The sequence below is a fragment of the Spermophilus citellus genome (genome assembly GCF_964194105.1).
Source record: "Spermophilus citellus genome assembly, chromosome: X".
NCBI lineage: Eukaryota > Metazoa > Chordata > Mammalia > Rodentia > Sciuridae > Spermophilus > Spermophilus citellus.
Window position 1 is genome coordinate 84,196,009 of NC_138190.1, and position 23,628 is coordinate 84,219,636.

General features: G+C 32.7%; 1 protein-coding gene across 4 annotated transcripts in view; it reads right to left on the reverse strand.

Moving 5' to 3' along the window:
* Window positions 1-23,628, reverse strand: part of CHM (CHM Rab escort protein) — a 167,604-nt gene that overhangs the window by 17,373 nt on the left and 126,603 nt on the right. For 3 of the 4 annotated variants that reach the window (XM_081276414.1, XM_081276413.1, XM_081276412.1), the window contains 3 exons: window positions 22,653-22,757; window positions 22,194-22,257; window positions 18,862-18,958 (listed from right to left, as the gene is read on the reverse strand). In XM_081276414.1, the coding sequence (XP_081132540.1) occupies window positions 18,862-18,958; window positions 22,194-22,257; window positions 22,653-22,757 (266 nt within the window). Of the gene's footprint in view, window positions 1-18,861; window positions 18,959-20,297; window positions 20,417-22,193; window positions 22,258-22,652; window positions 22,758-23,628 lie in introns of all 4 variants that reach the window. The other variant, XR_014019919.1, reaches the window with a different exon arrangement.

Genomic DNA, 23,628 nt, shown 5'->3' on the forward strand with positions numbered 1-23,628 from the left:
TCAGCATCATAAGAAAAAAAAGAGGATCTAAAAGGGAGAAGTCAGAAATCACTTGACACAAAACTAGAAATAATAACATATTTTCAGATCTCCAAAACCTGGTTTGGAATACTGATCTATACCACAGGTTATTGTTTTGAAACATATGATAAATGAGATGTCTACTCAGAATTAGAAAAATGTGCATATTTTAAAAAATTTGTTCTTTTTAGGTATACATGACAGTAGAGTATATTTTGACATATTATACATACATGGAGCATAACTTATTCTAAATAGGATCCTGTTCTTGCAGTTGGACATGATGTGGAATTTCACTGGTCATGCATTCAAATATGAACATAGGAAAGTTATATCCTCTTCATTCTACTATCTTTTCTATTCACATCCCCTCCCTTTCCTACATTCCCTTTTGTTTAATCCAATTATATGAGCATATTTAAAAGTAACAAGCCTAATGTACAGTAGCAAAGCTACATAGTATAGGATGAATATGTGGGTCTGGTTTTACTTCTGCTCTCCAGAAACACTTGGTTAAGTGAGTTTCTCTCTCTGACCTCAGTGTCTTCATGACTAAACAGAAGGTACAAAATTAGTTATCAAAAGGCCTCTAATAGTCTAAAATTTTATGAAGCCAACTTCTTATTATAACCATGATTTTTTCAGTGATGACAGATTTTAAACCAAAAACTAATGGTGTTAACAAATGGCTATAAAACCTAAGTAAATGATCACTGAGAAAGAAAAGAATTCCATTCTTCAAGCTTCTGAGGTAATCACAAACAGCAGTCATTCACTCTACACAATAGGCAAAATTGTTCCAAATGCTTTGAAAGAATCTTGATGTAAAGGTAGTTAACAATTGTGTTTTGTTGTACAATCTAACTAGAAAACATAATTTATAGATATTTGTATGGCTCATAAGTTATCTTTTATATATGCATAAAGGTGAAATATAAGTCATGTCATAAAGTACAAGTAAGAATATAATAGAGTCAATAAGATAAAAAAGGTTAGAAAGCCCATTTTCCTTAAGGTACCAACTGAGGAACTAAATGGTATATGACACACAATTTGTTTTTCTAACCCAACCATGGAAAAAAGTACAGTTTAACTCCGTAATTTAACAGCAGAATTTAAGGAAAAAAATCTCTAGAATACCAACTTAAGATCATGAGGAAAAATTAAGACAACTTATAAAAAAAAAAGGCACAGTAAATTGCTTTAAATCATTATCTAAACTCGATTTTATAGTAGTAAAAGCAGAAAAGAGTATGTATATCAGTTCCAAAAAGGATTCTATATTATTTTATATACATAATATTCATATTATATATTAAAATATATAATCATATCATAAATAACTTCCTCTCATATCAGATTGAAATTAAAACAGCTGTTACTTACTGATTAGTATGTACTTAAATATTCCAAAGTGTCTAGAATATGAAGTATAAAGTACATGAACTTGAATGTCAAGTACAAGGGCTACAGAGATCTTTTGTTTATGCGCAAATGATTTTAAAGGAAAACAACCCTTAGGCAATAGTTTCTGATGATTCTCTGGATTGCAGTAGTGTCTTTTTCATCTCAAAGTTTGTTAATTTGAGTTCTTTTCCCTTCTTTCTTTTGGTTAGTTTGCCTAAGGGTTGTTTTCCTTTAAAATCATTTGTGCATAAACAAAAGACCTCTGTAGCCCTTGTACTTGACATTCAAGTTCATGTACTTTATACTTCATATTCTAGACACTTTGGAATATTTAAGTACATACTAATCAGTAAGTAACAGCTGTTTTAATCAATTTCAATCTGATATGAGAGGAAGTTATTTATGATATAATTATATATTTTAATATATAATATGAAAGCTGGGAATGGAACCACCATTTGACCCAGCTATTCCCCTTCTCGGTCTATTCCCTAAAGACCTAATAAGAGCATGCTACAGGGACACTGCTACATTGGTTCATAGCAGCACAATTCACAATAGCAAGATTGTGGAACCAACCTAGATGCCCTTCAATAGATGAATGGATAAAAAAATGTGGCATTTATACACAATGGAGTATTACTCTGCATTAAGAAATGACAAAATCATAGAATTTGGAGGGAAATGGATGGCATTAGAGCAGATTATGCTAAGCGAAGCTAGCCAATCCTTAAAAAACAAATGCCAAATGACTTCTTTGATATAAGGGGAGTAACCAAGGACAGGGTAGGGACGAAGAGCTTGAGAAGAAGATTAACATTAAACAGGGATGAGAGGTGGGAGGGAAAGGGAGAGAGAAGGGAAATCGCATGGAATTGGAAGGTGAGCCTCAGGGTCATACACAATTACATATAAGAGGAAAGGAGGGGTAAGAGAAAAATAATACAAGTGAAGAAATGATTTACAGTAGAGGGGGTAGAGAGAGAAAAGGGGAGGGGAGGGGAGGGGAAGGGGGATAGTAGAGAATAGGATAAACAGCAGAATACATCAGTCACTAGAATGGCAATATGTAAATCAATGGAAGTATAACTGATGTGATACAGCAATCGGTATACGGGGTAAAAATGGGAGTTCATAACCCACTTGAATCAAATTGTGAAATATGATATATTAAGAACTTTGTAATGTTTTGAATGACCAACAATAAAATAAAATAAAATAAAAAATTAAAAAAAATAAATAAAATAAAATTAATAATACAATAAGCTATAAAATCTTCAAGATATGGAAGTATTTACCAGGCATGGTGGCACACGCCTGTAATCCCAACAGCTTGGGAGGCTGAGGCAGGAGAATTGCAAGTTCAGAGCCAGCCTCAGCAACTTAGTGAGGCCCTAAGTAACTCAATGAGACCCTGTCTCTAAGAAAAATATTAAAAAATGGTCTAGGGATATGGCTCAGTGGTAAAGTGCCCCTGGGTTAAATCCCTGACATCCCCCCCCAAAAAAAGGAGAAATTCCTAGAGACATATGACCTCCCCAAATTGAACTAAGATACAGAAAACTTAAACAAATCACTATCACATAATGACATAATGATAGTGAAGCAGCTATCAATAGTCTTCCAACAAAAAAAGCTCAGGACTGCATGTATTCTCATTTGAGTTCTACCAGACCTTTAAAGAAAAATACCAATCCTCCTCAAATTAATCCATGAAACAGAAAAGGAAGGAACTCTGCCAAACTCATTCTATAAAGCCAGTAGTGCACTGGCAGCAAAATAAGACAAAAATGCATCAAGAAAAGTTCAGACCAATATCCCTGATGAACACAGATGCAAAAATTCTTAATAAAATATCTGCAAATTACATACCTAAATACATTAAAAGATAGTATGCCGTGGTAGAGTGGGTTTCATACAAAGGATGAAAGGTTGGTTCAGCATATGGAAATCAATAAATGTGCTTGGTACAGTGGTACAAGCCTGTAATCTCAGTGGCTCCAGAGGCTAAGGCAGTAGGATCACATTTAAAGCCGGCCTCAGCAACTTAGTGAGGCCCTAATCAACTCAGCAAGACCCTGTCTTTAAATAAAATATTAAAAAATGGCTGGGGATGTGGCTCAGTGATTAAGGACCACTGGTTCCACTGGTTCAAAAAAAAATAGACATAAGTATAAGAATAACATGCTTATCTCAATAGATGCAGAAAAAGCATTTGACAAAGTCCAGCACCCATTCATGATTAAAACAATAAAAAAAAATAGAGATAGAAGGAATTTACCTCAACATTGTAAAGGCTATATATGACAAACCCAAGGCCAATATTATCCTGAATGGGGGAAAAAAACTAAAAGCATTTTCTCTAAAAACAGGAAAAAGACAAAGATGCCCATTTTCATCACTCCTATTCACCACAGTACTTGGAACTAGACAGAGCATCAGGCAAGATAAGGAAATTAAAGGGGTACAAATACGAAAAGAAGAGCTAAAATTATCTGTTTGCTGATGACACGATCCTCCATTTAGAAGACCCCAAAATTTCCACCAGAAGACTTTTAGAGCTCATAAATAAATTCAGCAAAGTAGCAGGATACAAAATCAACACCCATAAATCAATTGTGTTCCTATACTACAAAGGTGAATCTGCTGAAAACGAAATTAGGAAAACTAGCTCATTTTTCACAATAGCCTCAAAAATACTTGGGAACCAATCTAACAAAAGAGGTAAACCACCCATAGAACACTAAACAATAAAATTGAAGACGACCTTAGAAGACAGAACCCCCCCCCCATGTTCTTGGATAGGCATAATTAATATTGTCAAAATGGATATTCTACCAAAAAGCACTGTGTAGATTCAATGCAATTCCCATCAAAATGCCAATAACATTCTTCTCAGAACTAGATAAAGCATATATAAAGTTCATTTAGAAAAAAAAAATAGGAGACCCCAAATAGCCAAAGAAATCCTTAGCCAGAAAAGTGAAACAGGAGCCATAATAATATTGGACTCCAACTTATACTACAGAGCTATAGTAAAAGAACAACATAGTATTATCACAGTAACAGGCATGAAGACCAATGGAATAGAAGACAAAGAGACAAAAATCAGATAAATACAGTTATCTTATTCTAGTCAAAATGCCAAAAACATTTTGGAGAAATGATAGATAGCCTTTTTAGCAAATGGTGCCGGGAAGACTGGAAAGCCATATATAGCAGAATGGAATTTAACCACTCTATCTTACCCTGCATAGAAGTCAACTCAAAGTGGATCAAAGGCCTACGAATTAGACTAGAAACCCTGCAACTGTTAGAAGAAAATGTAGGCCCAACACTCCATCATGTCAGCACAGGAAACAATTTCCTTAACAAGACTTCTAAAGCACAAAAAATAAAAGAAAATAAAATGAATAAGTGGGATTACAGCACATTAGAGTGTGCTAAATATCTGATGTGCTATTGAACAGTGTTTATACCAAATAAGACATGTTAAAAAATTATTTATTTTCATGTGGTGCTGAGGAGCCCAGGGCCTCACACATGATAGGTGAGCACTCTACCACTGAGCCACAACCCCAGCCCCCAAATAAGAAATTCTAAATAGTCTTCTAACCATTCCTTACTTCATTTCCAGTGTAATGAAAATTGATTTAACAAGTTAACCAAGGCATTTTTATTTTCAATAAAAGGTAACACTAGTTTCCTTTGGAGGTATCTCTGCTGGAGAATTATTTTTTAAAAATAATTCAAATTGTAAATATTTATGGGTTAAATGTGATAATCTGATACATGCATACAATGCGTAATGATCAAATTGGGATATTTAGCATTTACATATTATTAAATATTTGATTAACATATTATGGAGTGTAGTGTGATATTTTAATACATGTAACATATGTGATGTCCAGATTAGGGTTTCAATTTCTTTATGTTTACTTTATGTTAGAGTTCTTTTTTTCCTTTCTTTCCTTTTTGTAGTATTTGGAATTAAACCCAGGTGCATTGTATCACTTAGGTAAATCCCTGAACCTTTCTATTTTATTTTGACACCAGGTCTCATTAAATTGCCCAGGCTGTCCTCAAACTTGTGATCCTTCTATCTCAGCCTCCCAAGTGCCTGAGCTTATAGGTGTACACCATTATGCCGGGCTTGTGTTTGGAGTTTTTGAGCTCCTGTCTTCTAGTCATTTATAAAATATATAATAGGCTTTTGTGGACTACAGTCATCCCACAGTGTAATAGAACACTAGAACAAAATACTTTTAATACCTGTATTTTGATACACACTATCCAAACTCCCCCTATTTCTCCTCTCCTTCAACCCTTCCCAACCTCTAGCAATCACTATTACAGATTCAGATCAACTTTTTTTTAGCTTCCACTTATGACACTTATGCAGTGTCTTTCTGTGTCTGACTTATCACACTTAACATAATGTCTTCAAGTTCCATCCATTTTCTGCAAATTACAGGATATTATTATTTTATGGCTGAAAATATTTCCTTATGTATGTGTAGTATATTGTCTTTACCCACTCATCCACTAATGGATGTCTAGGTTGATTTCATGTTTTAGAGACTGTGAACAGTACAGCAATAAATGAAGTTGTATAAGTTATATCTTTGATTTACTAATTTCATTTCCTTATATATCTAGAAATAGGATAGTTGAATCATATAGATCTACCATTTGTTTTTTGAAGAACCTCCATATTGTTCTCCATAATGACTGTACAATATACAGTTCCAATGGTGAATAAGAGTCCCCTTTTTTCCACATGCACAAGAGCATTTGGTACTTCTTGTCTTTTTGATAAAAGCCATTCAAACTGGGATGAGATGGTATGTTACTGTGGCTTTGATTTGCATTTCCTTGATGGCTAATTATGTTGAAAAATTTTCATAAATTTTTTGGGAACTAAGAGGGTAGCTCAGTGGTAAAGTGTTAGCATAGCATTCCTGAGGCTCTGGGTTTAATCTCTAGCATTACAAACAAAAACAAAAGCAACCCAATATCTGAATTTCTTCTTTTGAGAAGTACCTACTCATATCAATTGCCCATTTTGAAATTGAATTGTTTTTTGTTAGTGGGTTTTTAATTCCTTATATATTCTGGATATTAATTTCTGCTGCAGACATCTGGTACACGAGCTGGATGTCTGCTTTTAGAATGATTTTTTAAAAAAATAATGAAGGGCAATCTTTGGCTCAGCCCACTAATATGTCTCTAGGGGCTTCCATTCATTTGCTACAACATACTCCTATGACTCTTCCAATTCCTAGTCTGCATTTAGTTTTAAAGTAAAAACTAACATTTAATAAGTACTTGTAAGTGCCATGACCTGTTGATATTAATTTGATCCTGATAACAATCCTGAGGTAAATACTATCATAATCCTTATTATATACATAGGGATGCTGAGGAGGATGCTGAAGGATTAAGTAACCTGCATAAGATCAGTCAAGTAGTAAGTAAAAGCTGGAATTTTAAACAGGCCTGTTTACCACTATAAAATAGCATATTAATACATATCTCCTCTGTTAACTGAACTATTTATTTGCCTTGCAAGTTCTTTTCATATACACAATTCCCTATGATATGAGAGTAGGATTTCCTAAGAGTTTTACAAATTCCAAATCAAGCTAAATTTAAAGCAATGCAACATCAGTGAAAAGTTGTTAGAGACTAAACAGTCAAAGTGACTATAAACAATCAAGGTACTTTAATGTCTTAAGTATATTATTGGTCATACACTTAAGACTATGTGGCAGCATTTGCACAGCATGGGATAAAGAATAAAAAGTCTACAAAGTCCCAGTGACTCAAAGGCTGGGACAGGAGGATTGCAAATTCAAAGCTAGCTTCAGCAACTTATTGAGGGCCTAAGCAAATTATCGAGACGGTATCTCAAAATAAAACACAAAAAGTGCTGGGGATGTGACTCAGTGGTTAAGCACCCCTGGGTTCAATCCTTGGTACCCCACTAAAAGTATATAAAGTGTGATTTTAAAAAGAAAAAATTACAATTGTTGAAAGGTAGGAAACTCCAAGAGAATTACACATTGCATCTTATTGCATGACGCCTAACATATAAGATCCTCTTTCACAAAGACTATGAAATAAATTTTGTGTATTATACTCTATTAAATGTGACACAGTGAATAATAAGTACCACAGTACAGGTGAACCCTGAATTATACAGTAAACTGTCTTAAATTTCTACCCTGTTTTCAATGAGAAGACAAAAAAGATGCTGATTTAACAATGTGCTAATTTGAGAAACAGGTAATGAACAGAGACAAAGACAAACTGAGTGTCAGAATTAGTCAATATCTGAGTTCTTAGTATGTGCTCAGAAAGAATAACATGTAAAACTCTCACTAGCTAAGAGCAGAAGAACTATAACAAAGTTAAATGCTCTCATTTTCTCATATTTATTTAAGTGGGAAAATAACTTTAAAATCAGTAACATTTTAAAAGGAAAATACATCTTTACCTATAGATTGGTATGGTTAAAAAAATGAACTATGTTAAATCAGACATGAATGAAATCCAGTATGATCCAGCAATCCAACTTCTGGATATGAATCCAAAAGAATTGAAATAACTCCATTGGAAGGGACATCTATAACCCTGTTAATGTGGCACTATTCACAATAGCCAAAACATGAAAGCACTGTGTCTATCAATGGATGAATGGATAAAGAAAATATGGTTGAGTTTGGGGCATAGCTCATTGAGAGAGTACAATTACTTAGGATGCTTGAGGTCCTGGGATCATTTCCCAACACTACAAAAACAACAAAGATAGGTGGTTTAGGTGAAAATATGGTGTACACACACACACACACACACACACACACACAAATATAAAAATAGCCTTAAAAAGAAGGACATCTCGTCATTCAAAACAGAATGGATGGAATTTGAACATAATAGGCTAAATGAAATGGTCCAGGTACAAAAAAACAAATACTGAATAATCTGATTATATGTGGTATATAAAACATTTAACCTGGGCTACGGTTGTAGTTCAGTGGTAGAGCACTGGCCTAGCATGTGTGAGGCACTGAGTTTGATCCTCAGCACCACATATAAATAAGTAAATAAAATAAAGGTATACAACATTTTAAAAATTAAAAAAATAATAATCTTATAGGAACAGTAGAAAATCCATTACTAGAGGCAGAAGGTAAGGCTAGGAAGGTAGAAGGTAAAGCTGGGAAGGTAGACAGATCAAGAAAAAGGATTTATTGATCAAAAAGTAAAACATCTAAGACAGAGGAGATACTTTTTTAAATAATATTTTGTAGTTGTAGATGGACAGTATGCTTTTATTTTATTTGTTTATTTTTAGGCAGTGCTAAGGATCGAACTCAGCACCCAACACCTGCTGGGCAAGTGCTCTGCCACTGAGCTACAGCCCCAGTTCAAGGAATACATTTTAATAGCCCTACAGGGTGGCCACAGTTAATGATAACATATATTCCTAAAAGAATAGATTTTTAATGTTCTTACTACAAAAAAATGATAAGTTGATGGAAATGCTAATTAAATTCACTTGATTGAATCTTTCTACAATGTATACTTAGGTCAGAACATCACATTGTACCCCATAAGTAAAAATGGGAATTATTTGCCAATTTAAAAAATTATAACATTAAGATTACCAAAAAATGTACAAAAAGACACAAATTTTTACACAAGGATTCCAATCTGTTCTTTAAATACCTTTGTAAAAAGTACATCTTACACAAACAAGCTAATATGGCCATGAATAATCTTTAAAATACATTTCTTTTTTAAATAACTGAACTTTAAATGACTAAAGCTCACATTATTTACTTTCTGTAAATTTCATTTTATTACTTATATGGAATGGGACAAGTCACACAGTCTCACTGGTATATATACTGATTATGTTTGATTTATTCAGGTATACTTGCATTATTTACAGTGGTTGCCAACATTTGTCAAGTGATTCTTCCAACAGGAAGAATGATGAGCTTAGCTCATGATTTCATCATTACAGCCTCAATTTTTAGGACAAGTGAACATGCTTGGTTCCACTTAGCTAAACAAACTGATTATATCCCTATCACTTGTACAATGGGACCAAAGTCTAAATATATTTTGTCTACTAATCTTAAGTAATTATTCACAGAAAATAAACCACAACAAAACCCATTTAGTTAATAATCTAAAAACATAAAACTTGTACAACATTTAGAATATATTCTTCCCCAAATACTATTTTATTTTTTGATTTTTAATAACCATGAGGAAATAGATGATCATTCACAGTTCAACATCATAATTAATATAAATATGAGAAATTCATAAGGTGGGATCCAAAAGGTGGGATCTTATGCCACAAATATTCATATTCAGAATTTTCAACTTTTGGTGATCTTGAAGGTAATGAAAATGTGTTTCTAAATTACTGTAAAGTAACAATTATGTAGATTTTAAAACATGCTCTATTAAGTTCAGAATGTGCTTTATTCATAAAGGCTTGGGAGAAAAGACAAAACTCCTAAAAGTAATTTACATGTATTATGAAAAAAGAATATAACGTTCTAAAGTAACTAATTTGTCTATAATCAGGAAGTTTCAAAAGAGGAAAATAAATGATCTAGGAAAAGGTTTAGATATATAAAATAATCACATAGTAGGTATACTCACTTCTTTTTCTTATTTCTGACTCAAAACAAAAAAAAAAAAATCAAGAGAAAGGTAAAGGATAGTTTAAAGCCTTCTGTGATATTATCAGCCTGGTTTTGTTTTAAAAGACAGATCAAGAATAGAACAACTTGCAACTAGTTGTGACATCAATGATGCTCAATTAGGGCATGTGCAGGAAAATAAACCATTAAAGACCTTTGATGTCCAAGTTACAAATTGCTTCTGAATGTCTGTGAACAGGCCCAGAGAATAAGAAAAGGAGAATGAAAACAAGCCAAACATTAATTAAGTAATAAAAGCAAATGAATGATAAAAATGTCAGTTTCTATCTCAGTATCTTTCTTAAATCTTGCTATATATCACATCAAACACTCTTATAATAATAACTACTAACTAGTTTAAAATAACACATTATTATAGAATGAATGTATAAAAGATTTAAAAATGATCATGAACTTCTCTTTTCTCTGGAACAAGGAAAATATAACTAATAAATTCAAATTTATCTCCTTCAGTCAATCTTCTTGGTATAAGCTCAGTGAGATTAAGAAAATATACGAAAAAAGAAAAAAAAAAAAAAACAAAGCCAGTCTATTTGTCTATACTCTGGTTGTGTATTAATATATTGGTTAAGCTACAGTAAAAATCACATAAACAATTTAATCATAGAAGAGGCAGTGAGAAAGTTGTAGCTGAAGAGAGCTTTAGGAAAAAAGTATCTTGGCTATTTTGCTTACAATACTGTCATACATTACCAAACATGTATGCAAGACTGGTGGCTTTCTCCACACATGCAAAATATGGACCACTGGGGGTTTTCAGTTATTATGGGATCTTTCAAAACAATTTTGAATAATTTCTAATGACGAATTAATAATTTCTAATAAAGAAATCAAGACACAATAAATGAAAAACTTTTCAAAAGTTAAATACTAAATGAGGCAATTTTGTAGACTCTTTTGCCAATATTCTATCTAGAAGAGCCATAGTCTCATAGTTTACTTATTTATTTACAATGCTAAGGATCAAACCCAGTATCTCACATATGCTAGACAAGTGCTCTGCCACTGAGCTATACAGCCCCAGCACCCTGTAGTCTCATTTAATTTACTATAAAATCAAGCTAGAAATTGATTCCCACAAAATTCGGTATATGGATTTTAAAAAATTATCTTTTCAATTTCATGACATATAGTGTGTTTTAAATTTCTTTGTTTTGCATTTGTTAGTGGATAGGTTTCCCAGAAACTTTAGTCTCTATCACTAAAGTTAGAAAATGTCACTTTAAAAACAAGATGTAAGTTTATAGTGGAAATGATTAAATCAAGCTAATTAACAAATCCACAGACACTTATCACTGTTTCTTTGGTAAAACTTTTGAAATCTACTCTTGTAACATTTTTGAGTAAACATAAGTGAAAATATCACTATATCCTGTAAATAAAACTATTATTTGCCAATTAAAAATAAGCATAGCTGAGCACAGTGGTGCACTACTGCAATCCTAGTGGCTCAGGAGGCTGAGGCAGGAGGATTGAGGGTTCAAAACCAGTCTCAGCAAGAGCAAGGCTCTAAGTAACTCAGTGAGATCCTGTCTCTAAATAAAATACAAAATAGGGCTGGGGATGTAGCTCAGTGGTCGAGTGCCCCTAAGTTCAATCCCCGGTTCAAAAAAAAAACCAAACAAACAAACAAAAAAAAAACATTAAGTAGTGCTAGGGCTATAGGTCAGTGGCAGAGAGCTTGCCTTGCACGTGTGAGGCACTGGGTTTGATCCTTAGCACCACATTAAAAAATAAAATAAAGGCATTCTGTCCATCTACAACCACAAAATTAAAAAAAAAAGTAAAACTTCATCCTCATGAACAAACAAACAAACAAAAAAGCAGCAGTGGTAATATTTGAATCAGGATCTTTAATATTTGAATCAAGACTTTGCATGTGGTTTGTTTTCTTTTATTCAATGGTGCTAAGCAAAAAGTACTTGTTCTAGGAATAGAAATTATAAGCCATGTTCCAAAAACTAATTTCTGGACTAGAAATGCAAAGATAATGATGCTGTGATTGCTCTGAGAAGCAGTAGAGTAGCAAAAAGTGTGGGCTTTAGAACCTGACTGCCTGCATTCAAATTCTGCTTCTCTCATCCATTGGAGAAATTATTTACCTTCTCTGTGCCTCAGTTTCCTAATTTGAATAATAGAAAAGAAAATGGGCCTATCTCATACCTGTGAAGAATAAATTGAATTGACCATGTGCATGCACAGTGTAAGTACTTCATGCTTGATACATATCATTATTATTAAGATGGAATAAATGTTAACCTAGAAGAAAGTACAGGCAGGGTTCCATTTGAAAAAGGAACAAGAATCTAACTACATGAATGAGTCAGGGAATGCTTGGAAAGGTGGTAATATTTGAATCAGGATCTGAAAAGATAAATAATTTAACTGGTTTGCAAGGTCACACTTAGGTAAAGGAACACTATGTGCAAAGGCCCAAAGACAAGGGAAAGCATGTTAATATTAAAATGAATAATATTTTGCTATAAGTAATATCTGTAATCCAGTATATTAGTAATGCATTCATATTATCCTTCATGTTATAAACAGAAGCAGTCATTTATTATATCCTTACTCTTTGCCACACATTGTAAATTGCTTTATAAACACTGAATTTTTGCAATAGTCCTAATTCATTTATAACCACTGGCACAACATTTAGTGGGAGCTCAAAAAATGTTTACTGCATGACTATCATCACAGAATGTTAGAATATTTTCTTTATCGTTAGACAAAAAGAATCCTATAATTCTAGGGTTGGCACAAAGTTTATGACTTTTTCTTAAATATTTATTTTTTAGTTGTAGTTGGACACAATACCTTTATTTCACTTATTTATTTTTATGTGGTGCTGAGGATAGAATTCAGGTCTCGCCCATGCGAGGTAAGTGCTCTACAGCTGAGCCACAACCCCAGTTCCACAAAGTTTATGATTTATAACTAAAAAAAAAAAAAGAAAGAAAAAGAAAAAAGAAAATTTAAAGGTGGGGAATATCATTATTTTTAAAAATTTCAGCACCACCATAGTGGTGATATGTGTGGGCCCTGAATCAAGTGATTATTTGAATCTCAGATAACCACTTACTAAGGTGCGTGAACTTAGACAATCTAATTAAACTCTCTAAGCTTTAGCTTGATAATCTGTAATATGGAACTAATAATACCTATTTCATAGAATTAAGAACAATATAAAATAATGAATGGCCACCAGAAAATTCTATATAATAGCTATTATTACATAATATTTCAATGATACATATCACCCTATGACCTTCAGTAAAGAATCTTGCTATCTCTCTGGTTCAGTTTTATTTGTAGCAGGCCTAAAGATGAACTATATAGTAGTTACCCAGATGAATGACTTTTTTTTCTCATCACAAATTACTTTAACAGATGCAGCCAAGGAATGCATTTCAAACTGGTGATCTCCTATATTTGGATAGGGCAGAGATATTCTTCCACCATTTCTTGCCACAAATTGTACTCTGAAGAATTTAATTATTATGGAAGTTCTTTGATCTCTTTATACTGATTCCATGAATAAATATAACTCACATTAAAAAGCCACTACGATAACTACATAAATGTAAAATTAGAGACCATATTGAAAATTAAACAATTTCCAAGAGATGTTTAAAATATTATAATATTAACTCATGCTTTGAAACAATACCCTGGCGTTTAGAAATAGCATAAAGGTTATGCAGAAACCTTAGTGTCACACCTGAACTGCATTGTCATTTGTGCAAAGGCAGAGCATTGTATTTAAAGAGGAAAAAAGACCCAGAAAAGGTCAAATGGTAGAAGTTTTCATAAATTGGAGCAATTTTTTCTGTAAGATGAATAAAAACTGAATGATATATATAAATAAAATAAAATAAAATATTATAATAATGCCTAGAAAATGTGAAGGTAACAGTATCACTTCATGCTCCATATGACTTTAGAATACAAGAGGTATGTTTTGTCCTTCTCAACCAGTAGCAAGATTTTTCTAAATATTTTCTAATTTCACTGACTGGAAGAAAATGTTTGGGGATGGGAGAATATATAGATACACATAAGTAAATAAATTAAGCAGGAACAGAATACGAGTGACAAATGAGTAAGGGGTCAAGGAAGGGCTGACTAATGTTAAAAGTTTTTTAAATTTTAGGAATATTTAATAAGGTAGGAAAATTTAATAGAAATGAAGAAAAAACAGAAGATGTTTAAATTTAATGACCACTTGAGATACTTATATATTGTAGCAGCCAGGAAATAAGCAAACAAAATGGTGGATTCCATCATACATAATCAACATGAAAATACTAAGGAATTTAGGGTACATCAAATTTTGATCACACAATGACAAATGTTGCTGATGATTCCTTATACTCCTAGCATAAATGTCTGTTTCAAATTTCTATTATACGAGTTTTATTCAGCCATAAAGAAAAACAAAATTATGTTTTTGCAGGAAAATGGATGGAACTTGAGACCGTTATGTTAAGGTCAAGGGTCATATATTTTCTCTTATATGTGGAAACTAGAGAGGAAAAAGGAAAATAAAGGTAGGGGTGATCACATGAAAAGCAAAGGGAGATGAAGAGAATAGAGGAAAGGAACCAAGTGGTGGGAAGATGGAAAGAAGCAGGAAAGTCATAGGGAAGGATATTGGTCAAATTATATTGTTTTATTTTGTGCATGAACCAATACGTAACATCAAACCCCATATTATGTGCAATTATAATGCTCCAGTTAAATAAGGTGTGGAAAATTCTTATTGTAGAGAAATCAGAAAATCAAGGGAAACAAAAAGAAAAACCTACAATTTGGTTGCTTGCAACTATTTGGATATGACTACTGCTACTATTACTCTGGTATAATCTCTTTGGAATTCATTTCCTATAAAATGATGTCCAGTAAAAGCACATATTTGTGTGTGCATGCGCATGCACACACACACACACACACACATGTTTACACACATATATAAAAGCAAACATATTAATCCCTCATGATACTAAATTAGTTAAAAATTTTTGCCCATGAAGGCATTCTTCCAAATGCATTAATTTAGGGCAGCATTACCATGATAACAAAACCAGCTAAGGTCGACAAAAAAAAAAAAGAAAGAAAACTGCAGGCCAATATGTTTGATGAACATAGAAGAAAAATTCTAGCAAACTGAATCCAGTAGTACATTAAAATGATTATCATACACCATGATCAAGTGGGATTGATTCCAGGGACACAAAGATGTTTTACATACACATTAACAATGAAGGGCAAAACCCACCTCAATAAATGTATAAAAGACATCTGATAAATTTTAACATCCCTTCCTGATAAATACACAGCATGAATGAAGTATAAAAGGAACACACCTCAACATAACAAAGGATATTCGTACCAAGCCAATGGATGTCATTATATTAAAAGGGGAAAAGCTGAAAGCTTCCTCCCTAAGATATGAAACAAGTCAAGGATATAAACTTTTGCTACTTTCCTCCAACACATTTCTGGAAGGTCTAGCCAGAGAAATCAGGCAGAGAAAGAAGTAAAAGATAGATACCCGAATTAGAAAAGAAGTCATTGAATTATCACTTTTTACAGATGACACAATCATACATGTGTGTGTGTGTGTGTGTGTGTGTGTGTGTATCCCCCCCAAACTCCATCAACAAATTATTATAAGTAATAACTAAATTCATCAGAGTTGCAGAATACAAAATCAACATGTAAAAATCAGTAGTGATGCTACATGTCTATAGCCGATTATCTGGCACAGAAATCAAAAAAGCAATGAAATTTGCAACAGCTATAAAGAATAAAATATCTAGGGATGAATTTAACAAAGAGTTGAAATATCTGTATAATAAAAATTATAAAACCCTGATGAAAGAAAGAATATTGTTAAAATGCCCATACTACACAAAACAATCTACAGATTCAAGGCAGTCTCTATCGAATTACCAATGCCATTCTTCAAAGACATAAAAAAAAATTTAAAATATTATTTAGTTGTCAATAGACCTTTATTTCATTTATTTATTTGTGGTGCTGAGAATCAAACCCAGTGCCTCACACATGCAACATAAGCACTCTACCACTGAGCCAAACCCCAGCCCCAAGACCTAAAAATTAATATGGAACAATGAAAAATCCCAAATAGACAAAGCCATCTTGAGCCAAAAAACAAACAAATCAGGAGCACAATTTTATCTTACCTGACTTCAAGAGAGACTACAAAGTTGTAGTCAACACAGTGTGGTACTGGCATAAAAACAAGCACATAGACTAATGGAACATAATAAATATCCCAGAAATAAACTGAAATATCTATGGTCAACTGATTTTAGACAACAGTGCTAAGAACACAATGGAGAAGGCAGTCTTTTCAATAACTGGTGCTGGGAAAATTGAACATAAAGATGCAGAACAGGGAGTTACAGTGGCACATGCTTGTAATCCCAAGAGCTTGGGAGGCTGAGACAGGAAGACCACAAAATCAAGGCCAGCCTAAGCAATTTAGGAGACCCTGTCTCAAAATAAAAAAATAACAAAAAGTGGAGTGCAGGGCTAGGGATGTGTAGTTAAACACCCTCAAGTTCAATCTGAAGTACAAAAAAAAAAATCTAGAGGAATGTAACTGAAACTCTTAGTAGTAAAACATGTAAAAATCAATAGTGATGCTACATGTCAATAGCCGATATGTAGCCAACAACTCAAAATGGATTAAAAATTTTAATGTAAATACCCAAAACTACATTATTACTGGAATAAAACATATGAGATACACTTCCAAACACTGGAATTCACCATGATTTTTTGGATAAGACACAAATGCACAGGCAACAAAAATAAAATGAGACAAATGAGATTATGCCAAACTAAAACGTTTTACACAGCAAAAGAAACAATCAACAAAATGAAGACACAATCTGGAGAAAATGAGAAAAATCTTTGCAAATTATACTTCTAACAAGGGGTTGAGATCCAGAATATGTCAAGAATTCCAAAATTTCAATTTCAAAACAAACAAAAAACACAGATTAAATAATGGGCAAATAACCTGAATAAAATTTTTTCAAGAGAATACAAAGGGATAACAAGTACATGAAAGAAAACCACTAGCCATAATGGAAATGCCAGTCAAAACACAATGAGATATCAACTCACTCCACTCAAAATGACTATTATGGAAGAAGAATTAAAAAAAAAACCCTAGGAAACACTGGCAATAATGTAGAGAATGGGTAACTCTTAGAAACTGTTGGTGCAAAGGTCAATTAGTACAACCACTGTGAAAAACAGTATGAAGATTACTGAAAAAAATTATAAAGAAAATTGCCATACGATCCAGCAATCTCACTATTAGGTACATATCCAAAGGAAATGAAATTAGGTGAAACGATGCTGGCACTCCCATATTGATTGCAGCACTATTCACAATAGCTAAGAAATGGAAACAACCTAAGTGTACATCAATTGACAAATAGATTAAAAAAAAAGCGGTTAAATTATACACTGGAATAATTTTCAGCCATAAAAAGAAGGAAATCTGGGCTGGGGATGTGGCTCAAGCGGTAGCGCGCTCGCCTGGCATGCGTGCGGCCCGGGTTCGATCCTCAGCACCACATACCAACAAGGATGTTGTGTCCGCCGAGAACTAAAATAAATAAATAAATAAATTCTCTCTCCCTCAAGAATGAAATCCTGCTATCTGTAACAACATAGAAAGAACCAGAGATCACTATGTTAAGTGAAATAAGCCATGCACAGAAAGTCATATACTATATCATCTCATGTAGATGAGTGAGATGATCAACTCTAAAAAAGTTGATCTCATAGAAGTTGAGAATAGAATGGTGGTTACTATATACTGGAAGAATAGCAGGGAGGAAGGCCTAGAGAAAGGTTGATTAATGACTACCATGTTATAATTAGAAGCAAGAACTCTTGTGTGCAAATACACAGTAGGATGACAGATAACAATACTGTATTATACGTTTTAAAATCCTAGAAGAAATTATTTTGAAAGTTTTCACCACAAAGAAATGGTGTTTCATGAAGTAGATATTAACTTGACTTAAACATCACACAGTGTATATTTCATGGGTATATAAAATATTTGTTTTTATGTATCATTTAAAATAAATTTGACAAATTAATTAACTTCTTAAAAGGCATTCAAAGGATCCTATTGGCCCCTTCTAACATTTGAGGACACAAAGAAGGTGCCATCTATGAGAAACAGGCCCTTACCAAACACACTGTTGCTGGCACCAAGATCTTAAACTTCCCAGTCTCCAGAACTGTGAAAAATAAAATTTTTGTTGCTTATAAATTATCCTATGTAGGGTACTTTGTTACAGAAGCCTGAACAGCTAAAGCAGGAAGTAAAGAAGAAACCAAGCAGCCTAGAAAGAAAAATTATAGAAAGAATGGGAAAGTCACAGAAACCACTTCATGGGAGAACTAGATAATTATGGCTGTGAAGATTTAGCCATACAAATGTTTTCAGGCAAGGGTAAGGTATGAAATGAGTTACTGAATGACTTTACATTATATGCATAAATACTATGAATAATAAAGGGAAAAAAATCTCCAGAAATACAATCTGGCAACTGCAACAGTGCCCCCCTCCCTTACTCCTTGAGCAAACAAAAAACACAAATAACCCAACTAATATGCTTACAGGTGCCTTTCATGCATGTCATCGTTGAAGAACATAACTCAATGACTCGAACAGAAAAACTTCCTGGCTCCTCTGCTGGTACTATTAAAATGGAAATCTAAAAAGCAGAAACAAAATATCAGACACAGCTCTTAGATCTCATTTGTATTCTTCTATCATTAGAGTGCTAACTTCAAAACTTCTAAATATCCCTTGATATTTTTTAAAAATTGCTTATAGGATTTAATTTTAAAACAGAATTTGAAACATGTATTATTTGTCTTGATATTTAATTTCTGCATTATTTGTACTTTATCATGTTGTGTTCATATAATTTAATAATTGTTCAAGTGTTTAATATTTATTAAATTTATCAACTACTATTTTCAAGGATGCAATTGTAACTTTTACTTTTGAAATATATGCACTTTGTTGTTTGAAATCAGACCATGTCAATTGACTTTTGATTACTCATAATGGCTTCAAATAGGAGTTACAGAGCATTAAGAATTAAATATATTACCAATTCCAAGGACAATGAAATATGGAAAGTAAATTTATAAGAAATGCTTCAAAATGAATGGTTTCACTTTAATTATAGGACTTCATTAATAAAACCAGAAATTCAGAATTAGAAGTAAAACATGAAATTATTATTAAGAATTGGTTTCTGATATACAGTATGCTGCCTAGGCACTAGGGATATGTTATATAGATTTATATTTAAAAGATTCCAAATGACTATTGGATCACTGTTTCTTTGTAAAGCTGAAATTTCAATGTTAATCCTTAGTCTCAGGAAATTATATCCTCCCATGTAGGAAATGCTTACCAAAGGGGAAAGCCCCATTTGTACTTTTCCCTATAAGTTTTATGCTCATGGTATAACTAGGAATGTCATATTGATAACCCACTGAGAAAACAACTACAACAAATTCTAAATCTATAAATTATTTCAATAATCATAACCATGTTACTTGATGTACATTTTGGAGCTCAAGATATATCTATGTTCCTCTTCACTCTCTTTGCTACTATCCATGATAGAAAGAACAGACTGGAGTCAACATAAATTTTCTGGAAGTGATATTAGAAGGTTGAAGGAGTTCTCTTTAAATGGCTTTTATAATCTGTATGACATTTGAGAGAGTTAAGTTCTCAGAGTTCAGGTAAGGTTATTGATTGTATCTCAGAAAAAATATGATAATTACAGGAACCAAAAGTCGTTATTACATCTTGGTGGGGTCCTTAAGACATTTTTCCAATTATGGTCATGTTTTTAGTCATAATCATTTAGTTATTCCACAGTGTTTGATGTCTCATTGCTTAATGGGAGATACAGTCAAGCCAACCAGCAGTGAAAGGCCACTGTGATAAGTGATTTAATAGCTACTGATACCATTCTTTATATATACTCTTGCTCACACTTGTCACACCAAACTGTACTTGCTACTTACTTGTCTGTATCTGTATCCGCCAAACTGTATGCTATTTGAGGGGAGAGATGCTATCAGGTGACCACTATCTCCTCAGAACCCAGCACACTGGCTGACAGGTAAAAGGCACTTGTTGTTTGCTGAATAATTAAATAAAAGTAGTATTTATGCTTATATGTATAACAGATATACTTGATGTTTGTTCATATAATGTTCATTTTATTAGCAATAACAATTGGGACCATTAATTAACTTCTCCACTCAAATACTGTTTTATATAATAGGAACCTTCTAACTTAAGGAATTTTAGGAGGCTATTTTTAGCAGTAGCATTATATCTGAGAGTCACACCTACAGAGTAAACTGATTTTATGTCATTGTAAAATATGGTTAGAAGAAAAAGGGAATATACCCCTTGAATTTAAGTAGGCAGAGTGACAAAAAATGATAGGCAGAGAGACATTTCTACAGAGTCAAGGATAAGGAAAAGTAAAAAGGTACTGAAATGAACAATGGAGGTAAGGAAATATCATAAATGAGACTGCATGCTGAAATTAAATCATATGAGGCCTAATGATGGGCTTTCCATTATTACCATTGGGTTGTCTACCATAAGATTTTTTTCTCTAAGGTTTTTAAATGTATTCTCCAATGATTTTCTTTTTTTTTCTGTTAACAATATATTTTCAATTTCACAGAAAGTTGTAAAAATGAAAAACATGTTGAATTTTCCCAGAATATCTCTGTTATACAGATGCAATTATTTATTCCAATAGAATAAATTAAGATATCAAGGCTATTATATAATTTCCTTTATCTATTTTTAAAATGTATTAAAATATTAGTACATATGGGTTGATATACTTTTACCAATATTAATTTGTACATACTTTCATGTAGATTTAGTTAACAATGCTATAAAAAGTACTAGACTGTGAGATAATACCTCAAATTTGTTAGAAAGGTTATGTGGAAGAGACAAGAGATAATCAAGTGTTGGTGAGGGAATGCTTTTACACTATTAGTCGAAATGTAAATTAATATAGCCATTATGGACAACAGTGTAGAGGTTCTGCAAAAAATTATAGAACAGAACTATTGTATGAACCAGCAATTCTGCTTCCGGGTATATATGTAAAGAAATGAAATCAGCATCTTAAGGAGATATCTGCACTCCCATGTTCATTCCAGCATTATTCCTTGCAGCCAATATATGGAAACAACCTAAGTATATATCAATGAATAAATAAAATACAGTGTGTGTATGAGATTATATATATATATATATATATATATATATATATACACACACAATACTCATATAATATTCAATATTCCATATACATGCATGTCAATGAATAAATAGAGTATGTGTAAGTATAGATATTACGTATATAATATTCATATCTCATATACATGTATGTGGGATATATGAATATTATTCTCTCTTAAAAAAGGAAATCCTATCGTATACTACAACATGGATGAATCTTCAGAACATTAAGATAAGTTAAATAAACCAGGCACAGATGCTTTATCATCTCATATGTGCAATGTAAAAAAGTCAAATTCATAAAAGCCCGAGTAGAATGGTAGGTGCTAAAGGTTGGGGGTGAACAAAATGGGAGAATTGGTTGAAGGAGAGAAGACTTTCTATCAAGCAGGAAGAAGTTTGAGAGATCTAATGCACAGGATGGAGGCTACAGTTAATACTACTACACTGTATACATAAAATTTGCTAAGAGTAGATCTTAAGTGTTCTCACTACAAAAAAAAGGAAACTGTGAAGAGATACATGTTCATTAGCTTGACTACAGCAAAAATTCACCATGTATATCAAAACAGTATGTTTTCCATCTTAACATACACAACTTTTATTTTTAGAACTGAATTTTATTTTTCTAGAACTGAATTTACCTGTTGATCTGAATCTGATTTTAGTACAGATCTGTCTGTAATCAGAACTGCCCTGGAGATCTGCCTGTAATACACAAAAGAGTAAAGCAATGATTCAGATTTCATGAAAAAGTAACATTTATAGTTATATAACCACCAGAAGGTTTGTTTCAAAGATTCAAGTCAGGATAAAAGTGTTGCCTCCCCAAACCAAGTCAAGTTCTGCTTTAATCTTTTCTTGGCTCATGAAACAAGAGTATATGACCTACAGACAAACCCCAGCTGAAACAAAGAGTTGAAATTAGGCTAAGATCCCTCAAAAAAGACTCTATATGAGAAGAAAGGTAAGATACTGAATATAACTTAACTTTGCTATACTTTACATGTTACTTGAAGGGAAGAATCCTAGAGAAGTGTCAATACAATCAGAGAGCATTAAGTTTCACCTTCCCTTGTCTTGTGGGTAGAGGGGCACCTTACCTGTATTGCACACGTGAGCATGTGTTCTCAGAAAAGTAACTGTCCTCCACAAGGAAATGCTTAGAGATTATTCTCTGACCAAACTGATCTATAATTGCTTTACATCTATAAAGAAGATAAGCATAGCATATTAAGAAAATGAAAATAATCAGCTACTGGGTTTGAATATAAAACCTTGTGAATATTACAAAATTTTCTACAATTCTATATTTTCTAATACAAAACTGACAATTACAGAATATGTATTCTTGTTGCTATTTTGACATCTTTTAATCTATAAAATGAACATGGAATACAACTTAAATACTTAATTACAATTAGAAAACAAGTTATAAAAAGTATTAGCATGTAATTGTAAGCTTTCCATGTGTTAGGAAGTTTTTTCTTTGTTTAGAAAATGGGCCTTTTTCCCCCCTTAACAGTTCTAAGAAAAAAAGGAAAGAAAAGTTGATTAAATATCTTGTTATATTATTCACCATCTGTACAAGCCACTGAAGGCTTTTTATTTTTCTGTTAAGTATTGCTTTCTCTTTTGTTCAAGAATAGCTATCTGCTCATGTGTTTGATAATGTTTTAAAACAGAAAAAAAGGGGGGATAGAGCTTCTTTTAATATCTGTTTCCACTTTACTTCAAAGGATGATCATAGAAAGATTTCTTTCAAGTGCTGTTTCCAAATAAGGAAAACACTTATGCATGGACATTATCAGGTCTCTGTCATCTGATATGTGTTGGGACAATGAATCATATAGAACCCTCCATTGACCTTCTTTCAATGTGTCTAGATAAAAGGATGAAAATTAGAATCCATCTCCTTGCAGTGCCACAAGTTATAAATGTACTTTATAGGGCTCATTATCCAAACTAATGGACTAAGGGCGACATCCTTGAAATGGACTTACCAGTACTGACAAAGCCAGTATGCAATATTTCAGGAACTATATGCAAACGACTATGTGTTTGCTATATCTTTTTGTT